General features: G+C 38.9%; 1 protein-coding gene across 1 annotated transcript in view; it reads right to left on the minus strand.

The window, feature by feature from the left end:
• Positions 1–23020, minus strand: part of RGS7 (regulator of G protein signaling 7) — a 236615-nt gene that overhangs the window by 61997 nt on the left and 151598 nt on the right. Inside the window, exon 4 of the mRNA XM_072858044.1 lies at positions 21891–21941. Within this exon, the coding sequence (XP_072714145.1) occupies positions 21891–21941 (51 nt within the window). The remainder of the gene's footprint in view (positions 1–21890; positions 21942–23020) is intronic.

A 23020-nucleotide genomic window follows, 5' to 3' on the forward strand; every position in this document is an offset into this window, starting at 1 on the left:
AACCATAATACGTAACAGTCAGGTTTATACATGCTCTTGTATTTTCAGTGAATCACTGTCCAGTATCAGTCCCTAAAGTCTCTTACTCAGTATTGTCATTATTTGGCTGATAAGAACACAGTGTTGTAGGAAGAGAACAGCATTAGTTACAGTCCTGCTCTTGTTGCAGTATTTAAGTCCTACTGTTTCTTTACCATATTTCTTTACCAACCTTGTAACAACTCCAGTACATATCCCTAAAATAGCTGCACAGCAATTTCTGCTATACCATTAAAAATTTCCTAGCATAACCTGCTAATATCAGTCCACAACCACTGAAGTATCCTAATTTTAAAAGATGAGCCCTGGAAAGCAGCACAAGGGTTTCTGAGCTACCAGTTACAGGCCACCAGTTACAGGAGCTGGTGCTGGAGAGGACAACACTGCTGCAGGACAACATCAGGGATGAGAAAAGGAAAAAGATCAATAAAAAGGCCATATTGGACACTTAGGGAGTAAGGGGAAGGTGGGAAAGGGAAGGAAGAAAAAGTCAAGGAGAAGAAAGACAGAAATAGTGAGATCTGCCTAAAAAATGAGGGATCTTTGATCTAAAATATGAATTCAGCATGAATCCAGAAAGTATGCAGAATCAGTAAGGATTAATATTTGCACTATGGAAAACATGTTAAACCACAACATACACAAATTCATATTCATCCTCTAAAAAGAGCTCATTTGTTCTATTGCCTGTAATTTGGCTTTCACAAATGGCAAGCATAAATGTTGCAGCACGGATCTGTCTTGTCCTTCCTCTTTAAAACATCACTGTGGCATCTGACCAGCAGTCACAGCATCATCATGCAGAAAGAAATGCGAGTCCTGATATCTGTGTGCTTGCTAACAAACACAGAAAGAGGGATTCACTTATGCTTCACACATTATTATTTTGGATATGAGAAGGAAACACAGGCTTATTTATTTCCCCATACTTCACCAGCATTCCAGAAAATTCCCTGTTTCACCCTTTTGCTCACCTGGAGACATTCACTGGTGTAGGAGATACAGGAGGTGTAGTGGGACATTTTTAAGCTAACCCAAAGTCAGCAAGCATGTGAAAGAAGCAAGAAAGGGGATCTGGGCAGTACTTAACTGGAGAGCACATAACCCTACCAGGGTTTATTTGATACCCAATAGTCCTTGTGATCTCTGTGTTTAGCAAACTGGTTCCTGCCCCTCCATCAGAGCCATTATCTAAGAAAATACAACACACCCTCTCCAGCAGGGAGCTCTCTGGCCTGCTATAAAATGCCACAATCCTGTTAACAAGTCTTCTCCCAGTCGCAAGCCTACAAGAAATCTCTCTAACAGGAGAAAGGTAGTTGCTTCGCTCCTTGTGCTTGACATATCTGTAAATCCCCATAATTATCCTAATTAATGTAAGTCCCTATATTGTTGTTATTCATTTATTTCAAGACACTAAATTCTATTATCCCTTGGATCAGAAATTTTGAGTCAACGCTTTCTGTAGTGAGCCCGTTGCTGAGGTTCTTTTCATTTTAGTTCACTTCGTCTACCTTTCAATTTTATTAAGCTTTTCTTTGTTCTTCACACTGCAACTTATTGCCAATTCCAAAAACTTTATTTTTGCAGGTATTATGTATCTTTGTGGAATGAGAGAAAAACAAAGGGAGAAATGTGCTGACATTTTTTAGAGAAAGGATTTCTTAGATAAGGGTGACAGGGCTTGCCAGGGAGCTCTGACACAGATGAGAGCACATTCTCTTCAGATCTAGCAGAAACTAAATAGGCTCCAGATTTGTTTCATGTTCTTCCTGGATTCTGAATTGTAATATTTTTCAAGAGCACAAGGAGCTCACATTATTGCCTGTTACCCAGCAATCTTTAGACCACATCTGGACTACTATGTCCAGTTGGGAATAATATGTCCACTCCAATACAAGAAAGACATCAACAAACTTGAGTGAGTCCAGTGGAGGGTCACCAAGATGTTTGGAACTGGAGAACGCACCCCATAAGGAGAGGCTGGGGGAGCTGGGCTTGCTTGGACTGAAAAAGAGAAGGTTTTGGGGTGCCTAGCAGCACCCTTCCAATGCCTAAAAGGTGATTACCAAATGAGGGAGACAAGAGCTTCATGGAGTTGCATGGCAATTAAAAAAAAAAAAAAAGAGACAATGGCAATAAACTAAACCAGGGATGGTTCTGACTTCAGCCAAGCAGCAGAAAAGGCTGCCCAGAGAGGCTCTGCAGTCTGCATCCTTGAAGGGTTTCAAGACCTGAATGGGTAAAGTCCTGGGCAACATGTTTGACCTTACAGTTGACCTTGCTTTGAGCAAGGAGTTGGACTAGAGTCCTCCTGAGGTCCGTCTCAACCTGAATTATATTACAACTCTGTGATGACTCTAGGTGGGTCAAGCGGAAGTGGAACAAGGAGCAGAAAAAAGGGATGGAGACAACTGGAGAAGAAATTATTTGAAAGACCCTGCCAGAGCAACCTATACTCCTGGCAAGGTTGGTTACAGTAGGAGTAAGAGTTTCTATTTCTCTCACTGGCCACTGAGTCATATACACAAGTATATAGTCAGTACTAGTTCTCTATGTAAAAAATGGGAAGAGCAACCTGGCCTTCTCCAGGAGCCAGTCAAGGTTATTTAAGATCTGAATCATTCCCAATAGGAGCCTATATGTCTTCTTCAGTTATGTATGGAGACTAAGGTGGTCTTACTCTCACCTCAGGCAATCTCATCCAGCTAAGATGAATCTACATGAATGCAATGTTAAGGTATCTCTCTGTCCTTTTAGCCATTAGGAGTTAATAGGGCCATATAAACTTGTCACATCTCTTCTCTTTTCCTTCAGCTAATAGACAATTACTTTTCATTTTTTATGGCTATCAATCCAGCAACTTATTCCAGCATTGCATAAATATAAATGCACAAATATACCTTTTTAATATCAACCTAAGATCCACTGTAGTTCGTACTTGGGAATGTAAGCAGTATCTGCTTTATTAAAAGAAAAAAAAAAGAAAAGGAAAAAAAACCCATGCATGGTATAAGAATAAAGACATTCACTTGAAAGTCTAAAATCTTCTCCATTGGTATCATCTGACAATGGGGCAACTGCATAACCAAAGCATTATCAATAACCTTTGCACAGAGACTGAATAACCTATAAATCAAATATGGCTCAAACAGGTGAACAACGTCCACAAAATTGTAACCAGTGAATGACGTCCACAAAAATGTAACCCTGCCTCACACCAGACTGGCAGGGGACTAACACTGCTGTTCTCTGCACAGCAGTAGTAGAACTTCTGCACAGAAAGAAAACTCAGCTGTCAGGAGATTTCTAATCTCCAAGCAAGAAGTTGTCCAGTGTATTACAGACACAACAAAGGCAATGCTTTGATATACATCTCAACTTGCTAAAATCAGACTGAAAAATAAATACTGTAAGAAGCCAATGAAGCAGAACAGTAGGATTTAGGAAACAAAACCATGAGCTTGAAAAGGAAAATGTAGCCAGCAGCAGACTAGTCCTACATGCTTAAATGCCTAGAAGTTCAATTCAGACAGCTTCTGCATCCCCCAGCTATTCCTGCATGTGAAGTTAGGGGATTTTCACTTAAAGAAGCATGTTTGATCTGGAAGAATGGCAGATAGAGATTAGGAACATCAAAAACTTCTATGAAGTGCATTAGTTAAGAAGAAAAAAGAAGCCTGAAAAAATACTTTTAAGTATAAAGGTTCCCAGCTAGAAAGAGTAACTTTTATATGTATTCAGAACACAAATTCAAAATATCGGAGGAACATAGACTAAAAGCAAGAAAATACTGGGGTTTTAGATGGCAAGTGTACACAGACGTACACAGAAATGTGATATCTACACAACTATTATTTCCCAATCTTCAGCCACTGTGTGTAAGAATATGCAATGTAAACTACATTCCCAGTTACACCCAGACAGCCTCACTGAGAAGGCATAATTAAAATACCAGTCAACTGCTACACAATGAATAAAAACCGCAGCCAGAGACATCCCGCAAAAAATCTGAAGGAGACAAAGCTCATGGAGGTGTAACTGGTAGAATAGAGTAGACTTCAGCTTCTTCTGTTCTTGACTGCTTGTTTTGGAGACATCAATTATCTGAACCGAGGTTCCAGGTATACTTCCTAGCAGTGATACTACTGAAAAGTGGAACAGTGTATTCAAGAAACAAATTTACCCAAACCACTGTTTTAATTTTTCATAGCTAAAAAAAGACAGTGTTCTAAAGGAAAAGAAATGCCTCAGATGAAAGACAGAAATACATCTTTATGAGCCTGTTGCATTTCCACAGGATATGAAGTATTTTATATAAATTCAAAATGTTGCTGTGGGTGTAGTTTTGATTCTTAATGTGTATGCTATTGCTGGGCTAAAAGCTCAAAAAAGGCTTAAAATTCCATGGTTCACTCTGCTGTTGAACTTTATTTAGCTGAGTGGGTGAAGTGAACAACACATGTCTATAGATTGATTAGCAATCATTTTTGTGGAAAATAATATTGCCCAGCCATCTGCTGTGCCATTACAAGGAGAGTGATCTTGATGGATTAAATGCTAGTCACTTTTAATATACTTTGCTATACAAAAGAGTCAGACATTTTCAGTGCTTTGGGACAATGCAAACCTGATGAAATCTAAAGAATGAAAAATATACCCTGGTTGTTGAGTTTTCATTTTATTTTCTTTTTAAACATAGTGAAGTGTTCTCCTTACTGTAATAACTATTGTATGGATTGATGATAGTTCGTTCATCTGAAATTGCAGGGTATGGTAATATCAGTGGAACAAGTTGTTTCTTATGATAACATCCACAGGAGGGGATTAAAAAGGATGGACGTTCCTTGGTTTTCTTTGGAATAAACATGTTTCTGTGCTTTGAAAGCCCTTAAAGGATATGTTTTCAGTGGTTAGTGTGGATTCCACCTTTCCTTATGCATCTCAGGGCTTCAGGTGATGTGGTCTCTATATTTATGTTTACTCTGAAGTCCATAAAACACTTTATAATATTATACCATTATAATTACAGTCTCACAACATCTGAAGTGGCTTGCAGTAATCACTGAGGAAAGGAAAACGGGGTGTTTCCCAATTCTGTTCCACTTTAAAATGGTGTTTTTCAGAGTCTGTGTTCTTTTGTGCAGCTCAGTCCTGGAGAAAGATTTCCTACAAGGAACATGGCTTGGGGCATTTTGTGTCCTTAAGGTTGCTATATGATGTAAGTGACAGTGAAAAACCCAAACTTGCAAGTTTTTCATATACTTTTTGATACAAAAATGTCAAACAAATGAAAGCTTCCCTTTCCATCAAACAATAAAGTGTTTGTTATTCTGAGTTATTTGTCTAATCTAAAATCCACCACAGTACTGAAGTGCATTGCTAAGCCACATGGCTGCCTGGAAAAAGAATTAATGAGTCAGAACTTCACAAGCACACATTCATTTTAAGTCTCGAATGCCAAGACATTATCACTTACTCTCACCTCACTCCTGCTGTCATTTCATTGCCAGTGTGAACACAAGCTGCAAAAGATTAACTTTAAGTAATAAAATACAACCTGCTTCTCATGCTCACACAAAGCGTAGGATAGACTCACTCTCTGGGCCTGACTGTGGCATTTAAAGAGGGGAAAATAAAACAGCTAGAAAAATTCTTGAACACCCACATCACTATAAACTTCTCTCTTTTGTCCCATCTGAAGGATCGAATTTGCAAAGGGAGCAGCACTCAGTGAGAGTCATTTCAGGGAGGGCAAAAGAGTCGGTGAAGGAAGAGGCACTATTTACCCACAGTTAAAATGAGATTCATGCTTGACTCCAAGACACCCATCACAAACCAAGTTATCTGTCACCACAGCAGCTTACCTAAATAGGTAGGATTTTGCTTGTGCTGTGTGCTAGACAGTGGCTGCTGATGCCATCAGCAGGCCAGAGGCATCGGTAGGAACATCACTAAGCAGGTAAGGGGGAAAACCTATCAGAGATGTGCCATGAATCCTCATCTGCCCAAGGAATGGTAACATCCACCCTTACAGTCTGAGCTGATCTATAACATAGGGTGTCACTTATATCTCAAGTCTAGAGACAATGATGTATACCTGAAACATCGACTACTTTGTTCACAAAAACGTCCAGCAAACTGGGGGGAGACTACCAGTCTTGCCTTATGTGCTCACAGGATGTGGGTGAATTGGGACTGACCTAAATGTCTGACATAACCCTGGAAAGATTTTATCCAGACAAGATCAACAGAAGTCATGCCACCGTGAAAGACTGAATGAAAGGGGAAGCTGACCTACAGTTTCCTGAAAGAAAAAAAAAAACAACAAAGCAAAAGACCTTTCTTCACTCACAGGAGAAGAAAAAAAAAGAAAAAAAAAAGAAAAAAAAAAAGGAAGAAAGAAAGGAGTTATCAAATGGGAGTAAAAAAGAAGTTAGTCCTTGAAAGAGAAGTTGTACCTCACTGCTAGCAATACACAAACCCTCCTTTTGAAAACTTTTAAAGTATTGTCTGTTAAAATTTTTATGTGATTGTTTCCCACTGGATTTCAGCTGACTGACACACTAACTGTTGCTACCTCCTACAGGCAGACCCTTGAGACCTCAAAATTTAATGACTTGAGGTGAGAACCATAGCTTTTGTGATGACAAAAAAAAAAAAAAAAGGAGTTGCAACTTGAGGTCTCATGAGGCAGACAAATGGTGAGTGAGATGCTGGCATTGAGCAGTGCTATAACTTCACCTCTGAAATATTTGTTTGGTGTGTTTGTTTGGCATACTGGAAATGTGCAGCTGCACAGGGTGGAAGAAATCCATCCAAGCTGCAAGCATCGGGTAGACTTAACTACCAGGGAAAAAAGGCCACGGCACAATTTGGTCACTAGATAACCAGTTCATTCAGCACATGGTGATGAAAAGTGGCCTGAATGTGTTTAAAATTGCCTTTAGTCTCCCTGTCATCTCTCTCCTCAATTTTTTAAAGTACCTACCAATATCACACCAGCACTCAGGCCTTCCAGTGGTGGAATTCAGCTCTGTACCCACCAACCCAAGTCAGCATTTATAAAACAATTCTTCTAATTTCACTATTACTACTCTTGAATTTTTCTATTTTCAATTTTGCAGAAATCACAGGCTTTTTGCTATTTTATTACTGATATCTCTTGTCTCTTTAAATTGAAATGATAGAAGGATGAAATCCAGACTCTTCTGAAGTATAGGTTTCCTGTTTTTCCCACTGGAACTTCCTCTGAAACTGCAACTTTTTAGTTTGAGCTTTGATTCCCATGCTTCTTCAGGGCAAAATACAGAAAATCAAAACCTGTGTGTCTTGTTTTCCCTAATGACAGTCTGAACTTGTCTTCATAAGATATTTCCTAACACTTCATTTATTCCCTCCTCCAGTATGAAACTCTGTGCTAATATATAAAATCATATGTGCACCCTTTTGAGCAAACCTGCTAAAGACAAAATAAAAATATATTTACAAAAAAAACCATTACTGCTAATACCATACTTTTGAAAATTCTCTCAGATGAAATCTTGTTCCACAATTTCAAGCATCCGTAGAAGAACCACAATATTGGACATAGACTAATTCTACTCAGTAGTAGAATTATTATGCTGTTATTTCAGGTTGTCTTATATACCACTTGTCAGTTGCTGCTATACACCAGATCTTCCTACTTTCTTCTCCTCCAGTGGCTGGGTCTGCAGGTGTGTGATCAAATTGTTTGGCTGCAAACGTTCGGTGGGGAACTACGTGATACATTCTCCATGACACATGACACCCAAGAATTTGTGCAAGTGAGTGTCAGCCAGGAAATGTACTTTACATCATGGTTCCCTCAGACATGGTGCCCTGTATGATGGCATGCTTCCCTGGATGCAGTTCAGTGTCACTGCTTCTCCCTTTCTTTGTCACACTCAAGGCAAGGCACAGCTAGCCACCTGCTGACTCCTCTCTCAGTCATCTGTGTTTGGACATCACAGGCACAGGAGCAGTTACAACAGTACACTCCAAGCATATGATCAACAGGCACTGCCACAGCCACGTATATGTCTGCGGTGGGGTTTCAAAGGAGGAGACCCGTGTTTAAGGCTTGGCAGATCCAAGCCATGTGAATAACCGGTGTGGTTGATGTACCACTTGGATTTGTGGCCAGCAAATAGCGAGCGTGGGCACAGGCTTTTTCATTGCACAAAATATTTGTTCCTGAAGGAACTACAGAAGATAATATTGTTGAATCAGAGGGATGTCAGCTAATGTGGAGTTTCTGAAGTTGGGTGAGGGTAAGCAACAGGTAGCACTAAACTCTTGCTATGATTACTGCTAGTTAAGATGAATCATGACAATTTTAGTCTCTAAGTCTGTTTTGATATCAATTGCTACTACATGAACCATTAATTTTGTATCATTGTCATGCATTGCTATCATAATCACAGAACACCCACTTATGACCAGGCAGTTCAGGTAATACAAAGAACATGCAGCAGCAGCTAGAAAAATAACTGCCTCTTTCACTGCGCTCAATACAGTAAAGAAGAATACAATCCTCTTTATAACAATTTTCATACCTCCAGCAAATTGAGAGCATAAAATGCTGAAAATAATGTATTTCTTTCAATGGGAATAATGCTGTGCTTTTGAAGTCCAGCAGGAGTTAAAAGCTTTATAAGTAAATTGGTGTCATTGAGACACACATCAGCAAAAAACACCATCAAAACTCAGGCAAGGTAACAACAAAGAGTGTGGAGGTAGCTTTCCAGAGAATAACATAGGGATGCGATTCCCCATGTGATCAGGTACAGTTGTCTAGGATGCATATATACAAAAAAACCAAGGCAGTTATTACAAACAGGATCACTTTTAGAGAGTTCTCTTCATCCATTATTTATAATTAATTTCTTTGACTGGCAAGTAAAATATATTTCACTGTGCACATCACAATGAAGGATGAGAGAGTAAACTTTCCAGATGTTGCAAAACTCAGTTTTATGCCATCATGTGTCCCTATTGTCATAACCCCCCTCCCCCAGTGCTGACTTCTCCCCATTGCACAGGATTTACACACGTAATTGTAGAGAACTGTCAGTTTAGCCAGATAAACTCTGCTATTAAAAATACAGAAATACTGACAGATACTAACTAGCAAAAATAGCTCACTGAAAACCCTTTCATAAGGGCTTTTTTTTCCACAGAAAGAGAAGAGGTCTCAGTGAATGACCTATTTTTTCTCTAGTGGCAGAATCTAAATGTAGAAGGAAGAGTTAGCACTGATGACAACAGCAGCAGCAAAAACTAACAAAGGCTTTAAAATAAATTGATAAAATGAACAAAAGCGTCTAGCTGGGTCAACATAATGGTCACTCTGTGTTTTAAGGCAAGTCAAATATTAAATTGCTGAACTGTTAGCCGTAGTGTGCACTTTATCATTTAAATCACTCTCAGTACTAAAGGGAAAAAAGCTGGAAAATGTGTCCTCAGGTTTTAGAAAGACACCCAGGGGAAATCTGGGAAAAAAAGATTAATACAACAGATGCCCATACAGATAACATGATAGGAACTATAATAAAGGGTAGAATGAATGAAAATAAAGATAAATGTGACAGAAAAGGAAGACTCAGCACTACTTTTGTTGGTGGATGCAATGTCTCACAACTCTGTGAGTGTTCCTATGTGGAATTAGTGAACATATAAGGTCACGAACATCTGGTTAACATTATCTTGGATTTCCAGGGGGCTCTTAGCATGATTCCTCCAAATGTTTTCTAATGGAATTAAGCGGATCTGGGATAGAAAGCAATGGAAAAAGCAATAGGTAGAAAGATGGGAATAAAGGTCAGGCACAATAGAACAGTTATCACACTGAAAGGGGGCAATCACTGTAGCTGTGTTTAGTAGGTACTGAACTGTTCAGTATCATCCTAAATTATCTACAGAAGGGTGTGACTGATGATATAACAAAATTTGCTGAAAGTACATCATTACTGAGGTAACTAAAAAGTGAATTGTGAGGAGATGTAGAAGGACTTCAGGGAACTGATTCACTAGACAATACAACAGCAGATGGAACTGAATTTTGATAAATGCTAAACATTTCAAATATGAACCCTCCCTCCCCAAGTTCACATGACCAGTAAGTGGCTGCAAGTTAGCTGCTGCTGCTCAAGGAAAACTAGAGTCAATATATATGATTCTGTGAAAATGTCCACTCAAATCTCAGACAGAACATAATGAATTATTAGGAAAGAGATAGAAAGAAAACCAGAAGACATTGGTAGTATACAGCATAGCACACCCACATCATAAATTCTGATCAGAGTTCTGGCCATTTCATCTCAAACTATATATATATATATATATATATATATAAAAACACAGGAAGAAGGAGGATAAGGATTGTAAGAGATCTATGAAGGCTTCAATACAACAAGAGATATCACAAATTAGAAAGCAGACCATGGAGGACAGCCATTATAGCAGTCTATAAAATCATGACTAGCCAAGAGAAGGTGAATGAATAAGGAATAATAATTTGCTACTTTTCAGAACCCAAGAAGGAGAGGAGAGGAGAGGAGAGGAGAGGAGAGGAGAGGAGAGGAGAGGAGAGGAGAGGAGAGGAGAGGAGAGGAGAGGAGAGGAGAGGAGAGGAGAGGAGAGGAGAGGAGAGGAGAGGAGAGGAGAGGAGAGGAGAGGAGAGGAGAGGAGAGGAGAGGAGAGGAGAGAGTGCCTAGGAAATATTAATCTGTCCAAGATGAAATGGCAAGTAATGTCCTTTCCGTAGTAAGCTAGAGCACCCAGCAGTTCAATTAATCTTGAATTGTCACTATGCTCCTCTGTGGACAGCACTATCTCTCTACACGTGCTATGGGAAAACTGAAAACCCTCTTAAGGACAATTAGTAACAAAATCAAGAGAAGGCCTTACATTAACCTTCCAGTCATCAAATACTATATACAACATGTAAATGTAAAAACATTTTCATTTACTTGATTATAAATAGCTGCAGCAGCTGTTGGCAAGATGAAATAGGATTTCAACTACTTTTATTCAATTAAGTTGTCCAGATTTAAAATCTCACTTGCACCTACTTGTGCTTTCCATTATTATATAACACAGTTCTCTGGGAAACAAGGAAGCAGAAAGCTAATGAAGTCTCTAGACAATTATTTAGCTGCTTTTAATTAATTATGCCAGTATGAATTGGGAATAAGTAAATGTTCTTCCTCTTAAACCTCCAAAATTTGGTACAATCACAAAGGTTCAGAAGGAGGCTGTCAAACAATAAGAAAGCCCAAAAAATTCCTAGTAACTCTAGTAAAAATGAGATCAAATATTTTATTAGGAAGGTCATTATAATTTAATTTATGCAATTAATTAATAAGCTTTAGTTCTAAAAGTTATCAGAGTTCTCCCTAAAAGAGCATACCTTTTTTATGATTCTTCAGTTGTACTTTTGTCCTTAGCTAAGTTAAATCAATAAATATGTTTTATTGTTATTAACAAAGCCAGTAACATAATAGTCACTGACCATGTTGAATAATCAAAAAGTGGCAGCTCCTAGCATGGAGAGTTACAATGCAAGCAGACAAGATGGGGAACAGATAATATTTTTGAATCAGCAGGATTTGGTATCTGAAGCCAGTAATTTCGAAAATCTGATGCATCAGTAGGAAGATAATATTGGCCTTACATACATTTGCCTTAGGCTGAGATATTGGTTCCATATTCTGAGCGATGGCATCAGGGAAAAGAGATCGGTACAGCACCTGGAAGGAGATACCCAGTTTAGGAACACCAGTTCCTTAGAAGAACAATGTGGGGCATTTTCAATGAAAACTAAGGAACAAAAATCGCCCAATTTGGGATTTGATTCTTAAAACCATTATAAAGCTTTCCAGAATTTATAAATCACTGGGGAGAAGCCAGTATCAGTTTTGAATGGCTCATCTTATATATAGCTTTATGATGAAGCTGTGTACTTAGAGGTAACTTCATGGGTAAAGGTTTCAATTGTGTAATTTAGATTTCTTATAACCTAATTTGTTCTGTGACAGAAAGGATGAAATACATTTCTTCAAATGGTGCAACAGAGTATCTGAAGTTCTTTCCAGTGAAATTACTTGAAATTAATGCTTACTGATTTTTCAGTTTCTATTATCTGGATCTGGTAATAGTTTTAGCATTAACTTTTTATCTGAGGAGGCTTCTTCAGACTTATTTTTCTAATCAGCATTTTGTATTTGTCCTGGTTTCAGCTGAGATTGAGTTAATTTTCTTTAGAGTGGCTGGTATGGGGCTATGTTTTGGATTTGTGCTGAAAACAGTGTTGATAATACAGAGACATTTTAGTTGTTGCTGCACTAGCCAAGGACTTTTCAGCTTCCCGTGCTCTGCCAGGTGCAGAAGAAGCTGGGAGGGGACACAGCCAGGATAGTTGATCCAAACTGACCAAAGGGCTATTCCATACCACATGACATCATGCTCAGTATATAAAGCTGGGGAAGAAGAAGGAAGGGGGGGACATTTGGAGTGATGGCGTTTGTCTTCCCAAGTAACCATTACGCATGATGGAGCCCTGCTTTCCTGGAGATGGCTGAACACCTGCCTGCCCATGGGAAGTAGTGAAGGAATTCCTTGCTTTGCTTTGCTTGCGTGTGCGGCTTTTGCTTTCCCTATTAAACTGTCTTTATCTCAACCCTCGAGTTTTCTTACTTTTGCTCTTCCGATTCTCTCCCCCATCCCACCGGGGGGAGTGAGCGAGCGGCTGGGTGGTGCTTAGTTGCTGGCTGGGGCTAAACCACGACAGTCCTTTTGGCACGCCAACGTGGGGCTCGAAGGGTTTGAGATAATGACGGATTTGATTGGAATGTGCTAGATAAAATTTATAGCTGTTATTGCTGTTAAGCTATTAATCAGCAGGCTTCTGTGCTTGCCATAGGGCTTGCCTGCCTTACTGTATGTTAGAGTCTAGGGCTTGTTAGTGGCTGCTTTTTGCTTTCACTGCTTGCCGTGCTGCTGTACTGCTGATCATCTTACTGTGCTGTGCCTGGGAACATTTTGATAACAGCAATAGCCTTGCGCCTGGGCTGGCAGATGGCCAGGACATCGCTGCTGTTTCTGTGCTGCTGTACTGGACAGGCTGGAACTCCGGTGTGAACTCGAGTCAAAGGGACTGTGACCTGTGGATGAATCCACGTGGGAGCAGGACACCCCAGAGCGTCTGTGCCCATGGATTAGCCCATGCCAGAGCAGGTATATCTTGAAACGTCTGTGGCCATGGTTATGTCTGTGCCACAGCAGGTATACCTCTGAAGGGATTGTGGCCCAAGGATAAGTCCACGCTGGATAAGGTGCACCTCGAAGCATCTGTGGCTGTGGATGAAGTCCATGCTGCAGCAGGTACACCTCGAAGCATCTGTGGCTGTGGATAAAGTCCATGCTGCAGCAGGTACACCTCGAAGCATCTGTGGCTGTGGATGAAGTCCATGCTGCAGCAGGTACACCTTGAAGCATCTGTGGCTGTGCATGAGGCCATGTTGGAGCAAGTTTACTTCTGAAGGTACTACATTCTGTGGATAAGTCCAAGCTGGAGCAGGGGCAAGGGGAGGACTTCATTGCAATGTTAAACCTGATGGTCTGTCCAAAGGGACCAGAGGTGGAGATTGTAATGGAAATACCTTTAAATTGTTGTATCCCGGGATTTGAGTTGCATGTTGTGGGAATTACTATAGCAGGAACCCCTTGTTGCTAGCCAGGCTAGGAGCAAGGGGAGGAGTTCATTGCAATGTTAAACCCTATATCCTGGTCCAAAGGGACCAGGGGTGGAGATTGTAATGGATATACCTTTAAATTGTTGTAACCCATGATTTGAGTTGCATGTTATAGGAATTACTACAGCCGGAACCACCTGAACCAATGGAGGAGAAGCCTTACAAGAAGCAGTGCAAGTGCAGCAGTGACCTGACCTGAGCTGGCTTTGGTGCCCAATAACTCCAAGCAACACACCACTCTCCTGTCCTGAGTAACAACCATAAGAGATGAAGCCCAAAGTCATGGACTAAATGAACTCAGTGGACATTTTGTGGACATTTATGGACATTTTACAAATATTTTGTAGGGGTGGTCCATAGACTAAGGGAATGATATGTGTGTATTATATCAAAGGATGGGAAGGGTGATGGTGGGTAATGAGAATGTATTGGATAGTGTGAGACCTGAGCATGACGTAAATGGTATGGAATAAGGGGTGGATACTGTCCTGGTTTCAGCTGAGATTGAGTTAATTTTCTTTAGAGTGGCTGGTATGGGGCTATGTTTTGGATTTGTGCTGAAAACAGTGTTGATAATACAGAGACATTTTAGTTGTTGCTGCACTAGCCAAGGACTTTTCAGCTTCCCGTGCTCTGCCAGGTGCAGAAAAAGAAGCTGGGAGGGGACACAGCCAGGATAGTTGATCCAAACTGACCAAAGGGCTATTCCATACCACATGACATCATGCTCAGTATATAAAGCTGGGGAAGAAGAAGGAAGGGGGGGACATTTGGAGTGATGGCGTTTGTCTTCCCAAGTAACCATTACGCATGATGGAGCCCTGCTTTCCTGGAGATGGCTGAACACCTGCCTGCCCATGGGAAGTAGTGAAGGAATTCCTTGCTTTGCTTTGCTTGCGTGTGCGGCTTTTGCTTTCCCTATTAAACTGTCTTTATCTCAACCCTCGAGTTTTCTTACTTTTGCTCTTCCGATTCTCTCCCCCATCCCACCAGGGGGGAGTGAGCGAGCGGCTGCGTGGTGCTTAGTTGCTGGCTGGGGCTAAACCACGTCAGTATTCTATCCAGTACTTCTTTCTTACTCTTCACTCAATAAGACTCTCAAAGACCTCAGTGAAATAAAGCCCATATTGCCTACTGAATTCTAAAGAAAATGCTGATTGTTGTTTGTTTCAATTTTTAAAATCTAACTGGGTATCAGACATTTTTTATAAACTAGCTTTTGGATTTTAGCCTGAGATATAGCTTAAAGGCCAAAATAGGCCTAATCCTATTTTAAAAGGCATCTAGTTAAATCTTGTTGCTTTTGGAGTTAATGAGAAAACCTCCAGCCTTCTGTGGGGTTGGATTTTCATCTTTAGTAATCAAAACAAAGGAGGAAGGAGTGGATGTCATGTGAAGGTATTACACTTACCACTGAAAATAATTCTGAGTAGAATTTGGAGACTTTAATATTAAAGGCATGAATTTTGGCATTTATTATAAAGGCATTTCTTTCTTATTAAACATAAATAGCTTTGAAGATATCACCATGGAATCAGGTTTAGTATTAAGAAAAATGAAATTTAAAAACTCAGTTGAAGGTTTGTTTTTAAGCAAAAGTAAGCAAACATCAATAGAGTTCTGTTTTACATAGGAAATGTGTATGACACACAAGTTATAGTCAAATCATAGAATCATAGAATGGTTTGGGTTGGAAGGGACCTTAAAGATCACCTAGTTCCAACCCTGCTGCCATGAGCAGGGATACCTTCCACTAGACCAGGTTGCTCAGAGCCTAATTAGCACCAAAAGAGATCTATTTTGAATTAGCATGCTATTGACAATAGCAAACAGATTGGTCACAGAAACAATGTTACAGAACACGTATATTTTGTCGTACCAACAGCAGTAATATCATTTTATTCTTACCGTTATACAGCAAATTATGCTAGAAGGCGGCAAATTCCATACTTGTGATCTTTACCCATTACTCCAATATGGACATTCATTTATAAATTAAATAGATACAATTCATTAATAGTTTATAGGTAATTCAAAAGTTTATAAAATTACTTTAATGATAAATAGGATTAGGTATCTAGACTAGACCTATTTTGTACCTGGCTAATATAACCTATTATATTGATAAACATCTTCAGATAATATCTTTCACTGTTAATTAAGTGGTTTCTAAAGGGATTTTCAGAGTTTACAATGTTGTATTATACATAAATCCTGCTATCTACAAGCACGGTGCATTAATTACTAGGATGAAAAAACATCATTTTTTAAATATAGTATCCTGTAAAACAATGCCACCTTAAGGCAACCAGGAGGAGGAATTCTATTTAGACATGCTTAGTATGATGAAACAGGTTGTGATAGTTTGACCTATCTGCCTATGTAAAGGAAGTGATTTGTCACTGATACCACGAACTCTTTGCATCTCTACCAGTCATGAACTCCATTTCTTCCCTGCAAGTGTAAAAAACTGTTCATTTTTAACCACCTGCCACACTACTAAACATATCAGAAGAAATGACTGCTCCTTGAAAGGAAATTGGAAATGAGCACTGATGTAGCCTACCACCTATCTGCAAGTGAGAAAATAAACTGGCCAACCTAGGAACATGTTAATCACCTTCAAGAGTGACTACATGGAAATGGGGCTGCTTAAACAGTACTGGCACATATGTAGAGGCCTTCACTTCCAGGCTGGCCCTGCTGCTCTCTGTGCTCTTGGGAGACACTCCTAACACATGCAGTCTACACAGGGTAACAGATTATACCAAACTGGAAAAAGCTTCAGTGGAAAAACATGAAATCCATTAAATCTGATTTATTCTTCACAATTGAATTATAGGCAATACAGCTCTGTTCACCATTTCCAAAATCTATCCAAAGGCTTTGGGCAAATAAAATAACCTCTGCACGTGAACATTTACCATTGCAGTCCTGAAACTGCAGCAGTGGCTAGAAGGCCACCGATTGGCACACACAGCTAAGTGCCACCCATGCTACACATAACTAAAGGAAAACTGACCCATACATTTTTATTTTGCTTGAGTATCACAACATTAATACTATTGGTACTAAAGCAGTGATTGTAAATTTTGACATTTTCTATTCCCAAGCAGGATTTGAGTTTTACTTTCTTTCTGTTCATCTGAAATTAAAGTCATTATTCCATTTAAATGTTACAGGACCTGACAAGCTCAGATCAAATTCACCCCGTAGAAGAAAGTTAGAAAGTTATTTACACTAGACTTGACGAAGGTTCATGAGGTTTGCCTCATCGAACAAAATGTGCCCAAGTTTCTGTTAGACATATGAAAAAAGTGAGTGTCTTGGCATTCCTGGCTTCCTAGTAGGAAGATTATGGTATGTGTGCAGGCAGTGTAAATTACTTTTATCAGCTTTTTTTTTTTAGTTAAGCTGATAAATGGGATGCATTCTACTTTTGCTGTATTTCCACAAGTTTTGATTAATGCAAAGACTGCAAACATAACCATGACCTTTCCATTCCCTTCTTTCTTCCTTTTCATGAGAGGTTCTTTTCTCCATTAGCAAACTCTGGAAGAACCTCCCCTTCGCTTGCAGCTGGCTGGCACTGTCTTCCAAATGGCAATTGTTTAGAACATCTCGTCTGGCTCCTGCTCTTTGCTGCTACTTTACTGCATATGCATGGGGAAAGGGGCAGAAATAACTTAGAGCTGACCAATTTTTCAAGTACACTTTCATAAACTCAAATAAAAACCCTAATATTTTTCCTCTAACTCTTTATAGAGCAAGTACTGTGTATTATCAAGGTCATTATTAATACAGCAGCTGCTGGAGAGAGATTTTACTACAAAGCAAAGGAGGGAAAGGTGGAAGAAACACAAACAGATGTTGTGCTACTGAGTCCTCCCTTTTTATTGCACTGGATCAGTAACCACAGTTTACATAGCTGCTGGTGGGCATCTAGTTACAAATTAGCTACATCAGTTAAGTGAAAAGACTATTAATGGCAAGAACTGAAGTTGAAAAATTGCAGGAGGGTGTCTATTTCAAAGTACAGTCTTGTTTTATAACTTACAAAGTTTGGTTTAGTCATATATATTTGACTTTAGTGTAATTCTTGATGTCCATGAGCAGTGGCAAACTCCTTCAACAGACTGCCAAAACGAGCTGGACTAAGGCAATCTGAATGCAAAGGCTGTGCATTCTGGAGCTGGCTGCAGTACTGTGGCTCTGTTAGAGTAACCGTCCAATAATGAAGTGCCTTCAGACAAATTCAATTGGCTTTGCAGATATAAGTAAATTAAATAAGCAACGCTCAGGAGTAAAGGTACTGTAAAGGAACAAGGGGATGATGGCTAAACATATTATCAACTCTTAAAGGCTCTTTGTGAGCAAGCTAGATAGAAATTCTTCATGGGCTGACTTAAGGATGAAACGCGTGTTTGTGAATAACACATATTTCATTATGAAAATACTTGTAAACTGACACTGCTTTTTCTCCTTAAAGAGACAACAGCATGATTTACCATTAGCACGTTGGAATGCTAGGGAATAGAAAAATCAAAGATGTCAAAGAAATCAGTACAAGAACCAAGTACAGAATTAGTCTCTTGGCAATTTCAGCTGACACCTTTGGCAAAATCAGCTCATCTACCCTTTTTGTTCTCTTTTTCCCCCTAAGGATTAAAAGGACTTAAGTCTCTAGTGTGGTCAGTCTGGTACATTTCACGGCACTAATTATCACTTTAAAAAGAAAAACACAATGTAGAAAAACAGAGTAGATTTTCCGCATTAAGAGTAATTGGCACCATCAGTGAAGAGTCAGCACTTACCCTGTAATGGTCAATTCAACAAATACATGTCTAAGTGCCAAACCACAAGCACTTACAATTCTGTAAACTCAGTTAATTGCTTCTTTTCGCTTGAGATCAGGCTTATTTTTATGACTGAATTAAACTTCCACATTAAAAATAACTTAGATAATTTCTGTTCCTTAAAATTTTACAGATGAGTTGTAGGCTGAAACACAAACATTTTTTAAGTACATATTGAAAAGCAAACAATATAACAGCAACTGTATGTTGCTCACAGCTATTCTGGGCACAAGCTCTACTCTGCTCCACTGAAATAACTTCAAATCTGGTATAATTTAGCAGAATCCACCCATCATCTCCAGATTATTTTCTTGATGGAGATTTACAGCAGCAAGCCAAAATCTTTCAAACCTTCCACAGAAAATTATTTTCCATTTATGAAAAAATGGGCAGGTTTTTCTCCACTGGCAATTTATACTTGTAACTATTTTTTACTTGAAATTGCTGTTTCCAGATAATAGCTTTACACTTATTAACACAGTCAAAGCAAATGTTGCTGCCAGACCTTCTCCTGCCTTTTGTTCTCCCACTATCCATAAAGCAGCCTTCTTCACTCCCACATAAATGGTATTAGAGTTGTATTCCCTATGCAAAAAAAAGGAAAAAAATTGCACTACAAAATATGACTTTTTTTCTTTTTTTTTTTTTTATGTACGGTAGTGCCACTTCCTTCTTACTAGTTTTTTGTTTTACTAAAGAACAAGTTGACGGAAGGAGTTAGGTGTTTTCACCCTGTAGAACAGAAGGCTCAGGGGGGACCTCATCACAGTTTTCCAGTACTTAAAGGGCAGCTACAAAGAGGACAAAGGCTCTCTTCACAAGGAGCCACACAGAGAGGACAAGGGGCAATGGGTACAAGTTGCACTGGGAGAGGTTTTGTCTTGATATAAGAAAGAATTTTTTTACAGTGAGAACAATCAGTCACTGGAACAATCTCCCCAGGGACGTGGTGGAGTCCCCATCACTGGAGGTGTTCAAGATGTGACTGTACAGGGTGCTAGATAATCTCATCTAGGCTCTCTTTCCCATGAAAGGTTGGACCAGATGATCTTTCGAGGTCCCTTCTAACCTGGGCTGTTCTATGATTCTGCGAACTTAACTGTCTGCTTACCCCTTAAATCACAATTTTCATGCCTTGCTTGCACGAGTAGTTCACAGCACCGGTAGATGAGGTGTGCAAATAGTCCTTAAATTTTTCTGGACAGAATAGAATGTACTCTTAAAATATGTGAATCAAGGTCTACTTTATGTTGCTCTTACATGTATGTTGCTGATACCAGAATTAGATGGAGATGATAACTTTCAGTGCAAACACAGAGGCGTTATTTATTTCTGCATCACAAAACTGCACAGCTTCACAAGAGCTTTGTAACAGGACCCTACAAGGGAGTTTTAAAAGACAGCCACAGTAAAACCCTGACACTGGTGAAAAGTGGACAGAAGATACTGGAAATCCAAATTATGGTGACAACAGTTCACAGAAGTTTAGGGCTTTTCCACAGGAAATTCTAGATTGTCTTGTCTAGAACTGAAACAACAAGTCACACACTTAAAAGATCTTACAAACCAGAATATTTTCAGAAGTTTTGTCATGTGAATAGCTCTTGCTTACCATCTCTCAGGTTCACTGCTATCTGGCAATTCTGAGCACTACCCAAAGGCAGCATTTAGGGTGACTGGCTTTCTGAAGATTTGCATCCAGCCAGCTCCAGATAGCTGACTTTGGACTAGGACCAACACGCATAAGACATTTTTGTCATTGTGGATAGTTTTTTCCACCCGTGCAATCTGAGAGGGTAAAACCCAGTTTAAATTAAATTATTGTGGTGTTCTGGTTACATATGTTAGTAGTTTGTGTGTTTGTTTAATTTTAATTGGATATAAACATAGGGAACCATGTTTTCCATTTAGTTTAAGGTTTCTTCTATTCCAAATTTTGCAACAACCAGATAATCTGAAAAACAGCCTATCCGAGTATTGCAGTTCTGGTTTGGCAAATAAAGGTTAAGCTTCCATACCAAATAAACATAGAATGGCAATCTTTCAAACCCTGATAAATATAGATAGGTGAGTGTTTTGTAGCAGACAACTGAGAAATACAATATCACACATAGGTCTCTTGCAACCTCCACTTTATCTTCAGGAAGCAAACATACTACACTCTGTGTAAAGTTACATAAAACTGGAAGCAATTAGTGATCTCTTTCATGTAACATATCGATAAGTTGTGAACTGGCTACTTCCAAATATCGAATTATGTATTTATAATAGTTCCTCATTATTCAAGTCACAATTTTAAATACAGTGATTTTACTTTTTGCTGGAATTCCACTATGATAATACTTTCACTTCTAATATGACAGAAAACCACATTTTTAAAATTAAAAAAAAACAACCATAAATTCCATTCCCAAAAGTCTGAAACGGAGAGAGGAAAAATAAGTATTTTTGATCATGCTTTGAATAAGGAAGATTATCCTTCCCCTAACCAAAAGATAATAGGAACTTCCACAGAATATTTTATTTCTGACATTCAGCATTTTCTACTAGAAATCATTCCTTTCCGGAAAATTCCAGATCATGAAACAAGATTCCTGTAAATCAGGGAAATAAATATCAGATACGTACCAAACTGCATTTGCTGCTGGCCGCACAAGAAACCTGTGGCAGAGCTTGGAACCAAAGCTTTACTTCTACGTTCCAAGTCAGCTGATCGTGCAATGAACTGTTCTTCCTCACCACACTGATTTTATTTACAGTTAACTTTCCTTTTAAGATGCTATAAGTGTCCAAACTTAAGAATAGAAATGCAGCTCTTAGTAACAGTACAAGAGTGTATTTTATTAATTCTATTTATTTTTTATATATTGAAAAATTCTGTTAAGAAAAGAGCACGTGTTTAACAAACTATTTAGCATGACACTGAGTAAATTCCTCATGGAGTAGAATTTAAACTAATTTTCTACTAATTAAAGCAGCTATCATTTTCATTCTTGGCCATCATCTTGTTTCCTGGTACCTACTGCAATAAAAGGGATGACCAAAATCCTCAGATTCTTAGCAAACGTTTCTAAGGTTTGATGCTGTCTGTTTTACTATTGAAATTATACTGGTCAAATGCTGCCTGGCCACCCCCATTGCAACAGAACATAAAGTCAGGTCCAATCATTTCAAAAGACAAACTAGAATTTTCAGACATGAAAAAAAGAGAAATTACCTGGGTCTTCTATAGATAAGTTCTTCGTTAACCATTGAACAATGTCTGAACCTACAAACAAAAGAACAGGCATTTTTAGATTAGTAAGTTTTCTCTTCCTATTCTTCAGTTCCCTAGGCCAATTAATATTGTTGTACCATGTAAAAGAGACCTACATTTTTTGTTCAGTTTGTCCAGAAAAAATTAGACCATTCTATTTTTGTTTTAGTTTCTTTTTTTTAGTTTTCTTTTAGCAAAGAAACATACCACTCACTTCTTTCTTTAGGCCAAGACTCATAAAATGTAATCGAATTGCATTAAGGGTATGATAATAGCCTGCATTTCAAAAGTTACGTTACTGTAAAATTTACACAGAAAAACAAACACTTTATTAAGTTATTACTAAGTGTTCCCCACCTTCCAAATTAGTTTACGAATGAAGCCTAGAAAATGTAAATGCAATGAACATTTGATTATGCAATATATGGAGTATATGCTGCAGGCCATGCTGGAGGCTTAAAAACCTACTTGGGACTAATACATGGCATTATGAGCTCCTCTTAGGAGCTGCAGTTTGTGTTCAACTTTGCCTTCTGATTTTATTATCTTTAACTATCACTTCTGCTGTAGTGACTTTCAACCTATTCCTCTGGCTACCAGTAAATGCTGGCTACCAGCATATGCAGTTACCTAAACGTGTACTAGCAATGTTTCGAACTCCACCTCATGGCTAAGCTCATGACAGAATTCATTTTTCCCTGGCGCTAAAGCTCTTTCCTTACCACTCCAGTCTCTCTTCTTCTGTATCCCTTCATTTACTGCCTATCCATTCCTTTCTATTTAATCTCCTGTGCTTATTTTAAGGTCCCATGTTATTGCTTGCCTCTTAACACCTTCAATACCAGATTCCCTGCCATCTTTCACACTGAGTATCCTTCCAACCCCAACTCCTAATTCCTAACCCCCTCTGCTCCTCTTGGCCATGCACTTCCTATCACACTTTGCACTCTATGTGCCAAGTCACAAGCTATATTTTTATCTCAGGTGACTAGAGAAGTTGGTTAGCCCTAAATATTTTCCTAAATCCTCAAAGGTCGGAGACAAAAAGTAATTAGAAAAACAACATGACATTTTTTAATACTGATTCTTAA

Source organism: Ciconia boyciana, chromosome 3 (genome assembly GCF_034638445.1).
Source record: "Ciconia boyciana chromosome 3, ASM3463844v1, whole genome shotgun sequence".
Taxonomy (NCBI): domain Eukaryota; kingdom Metazoa; phylum Chordata; class Aves; order Ciconiiformes; family Ciconiidae; genus Ciconia; species Ciconia boyciana.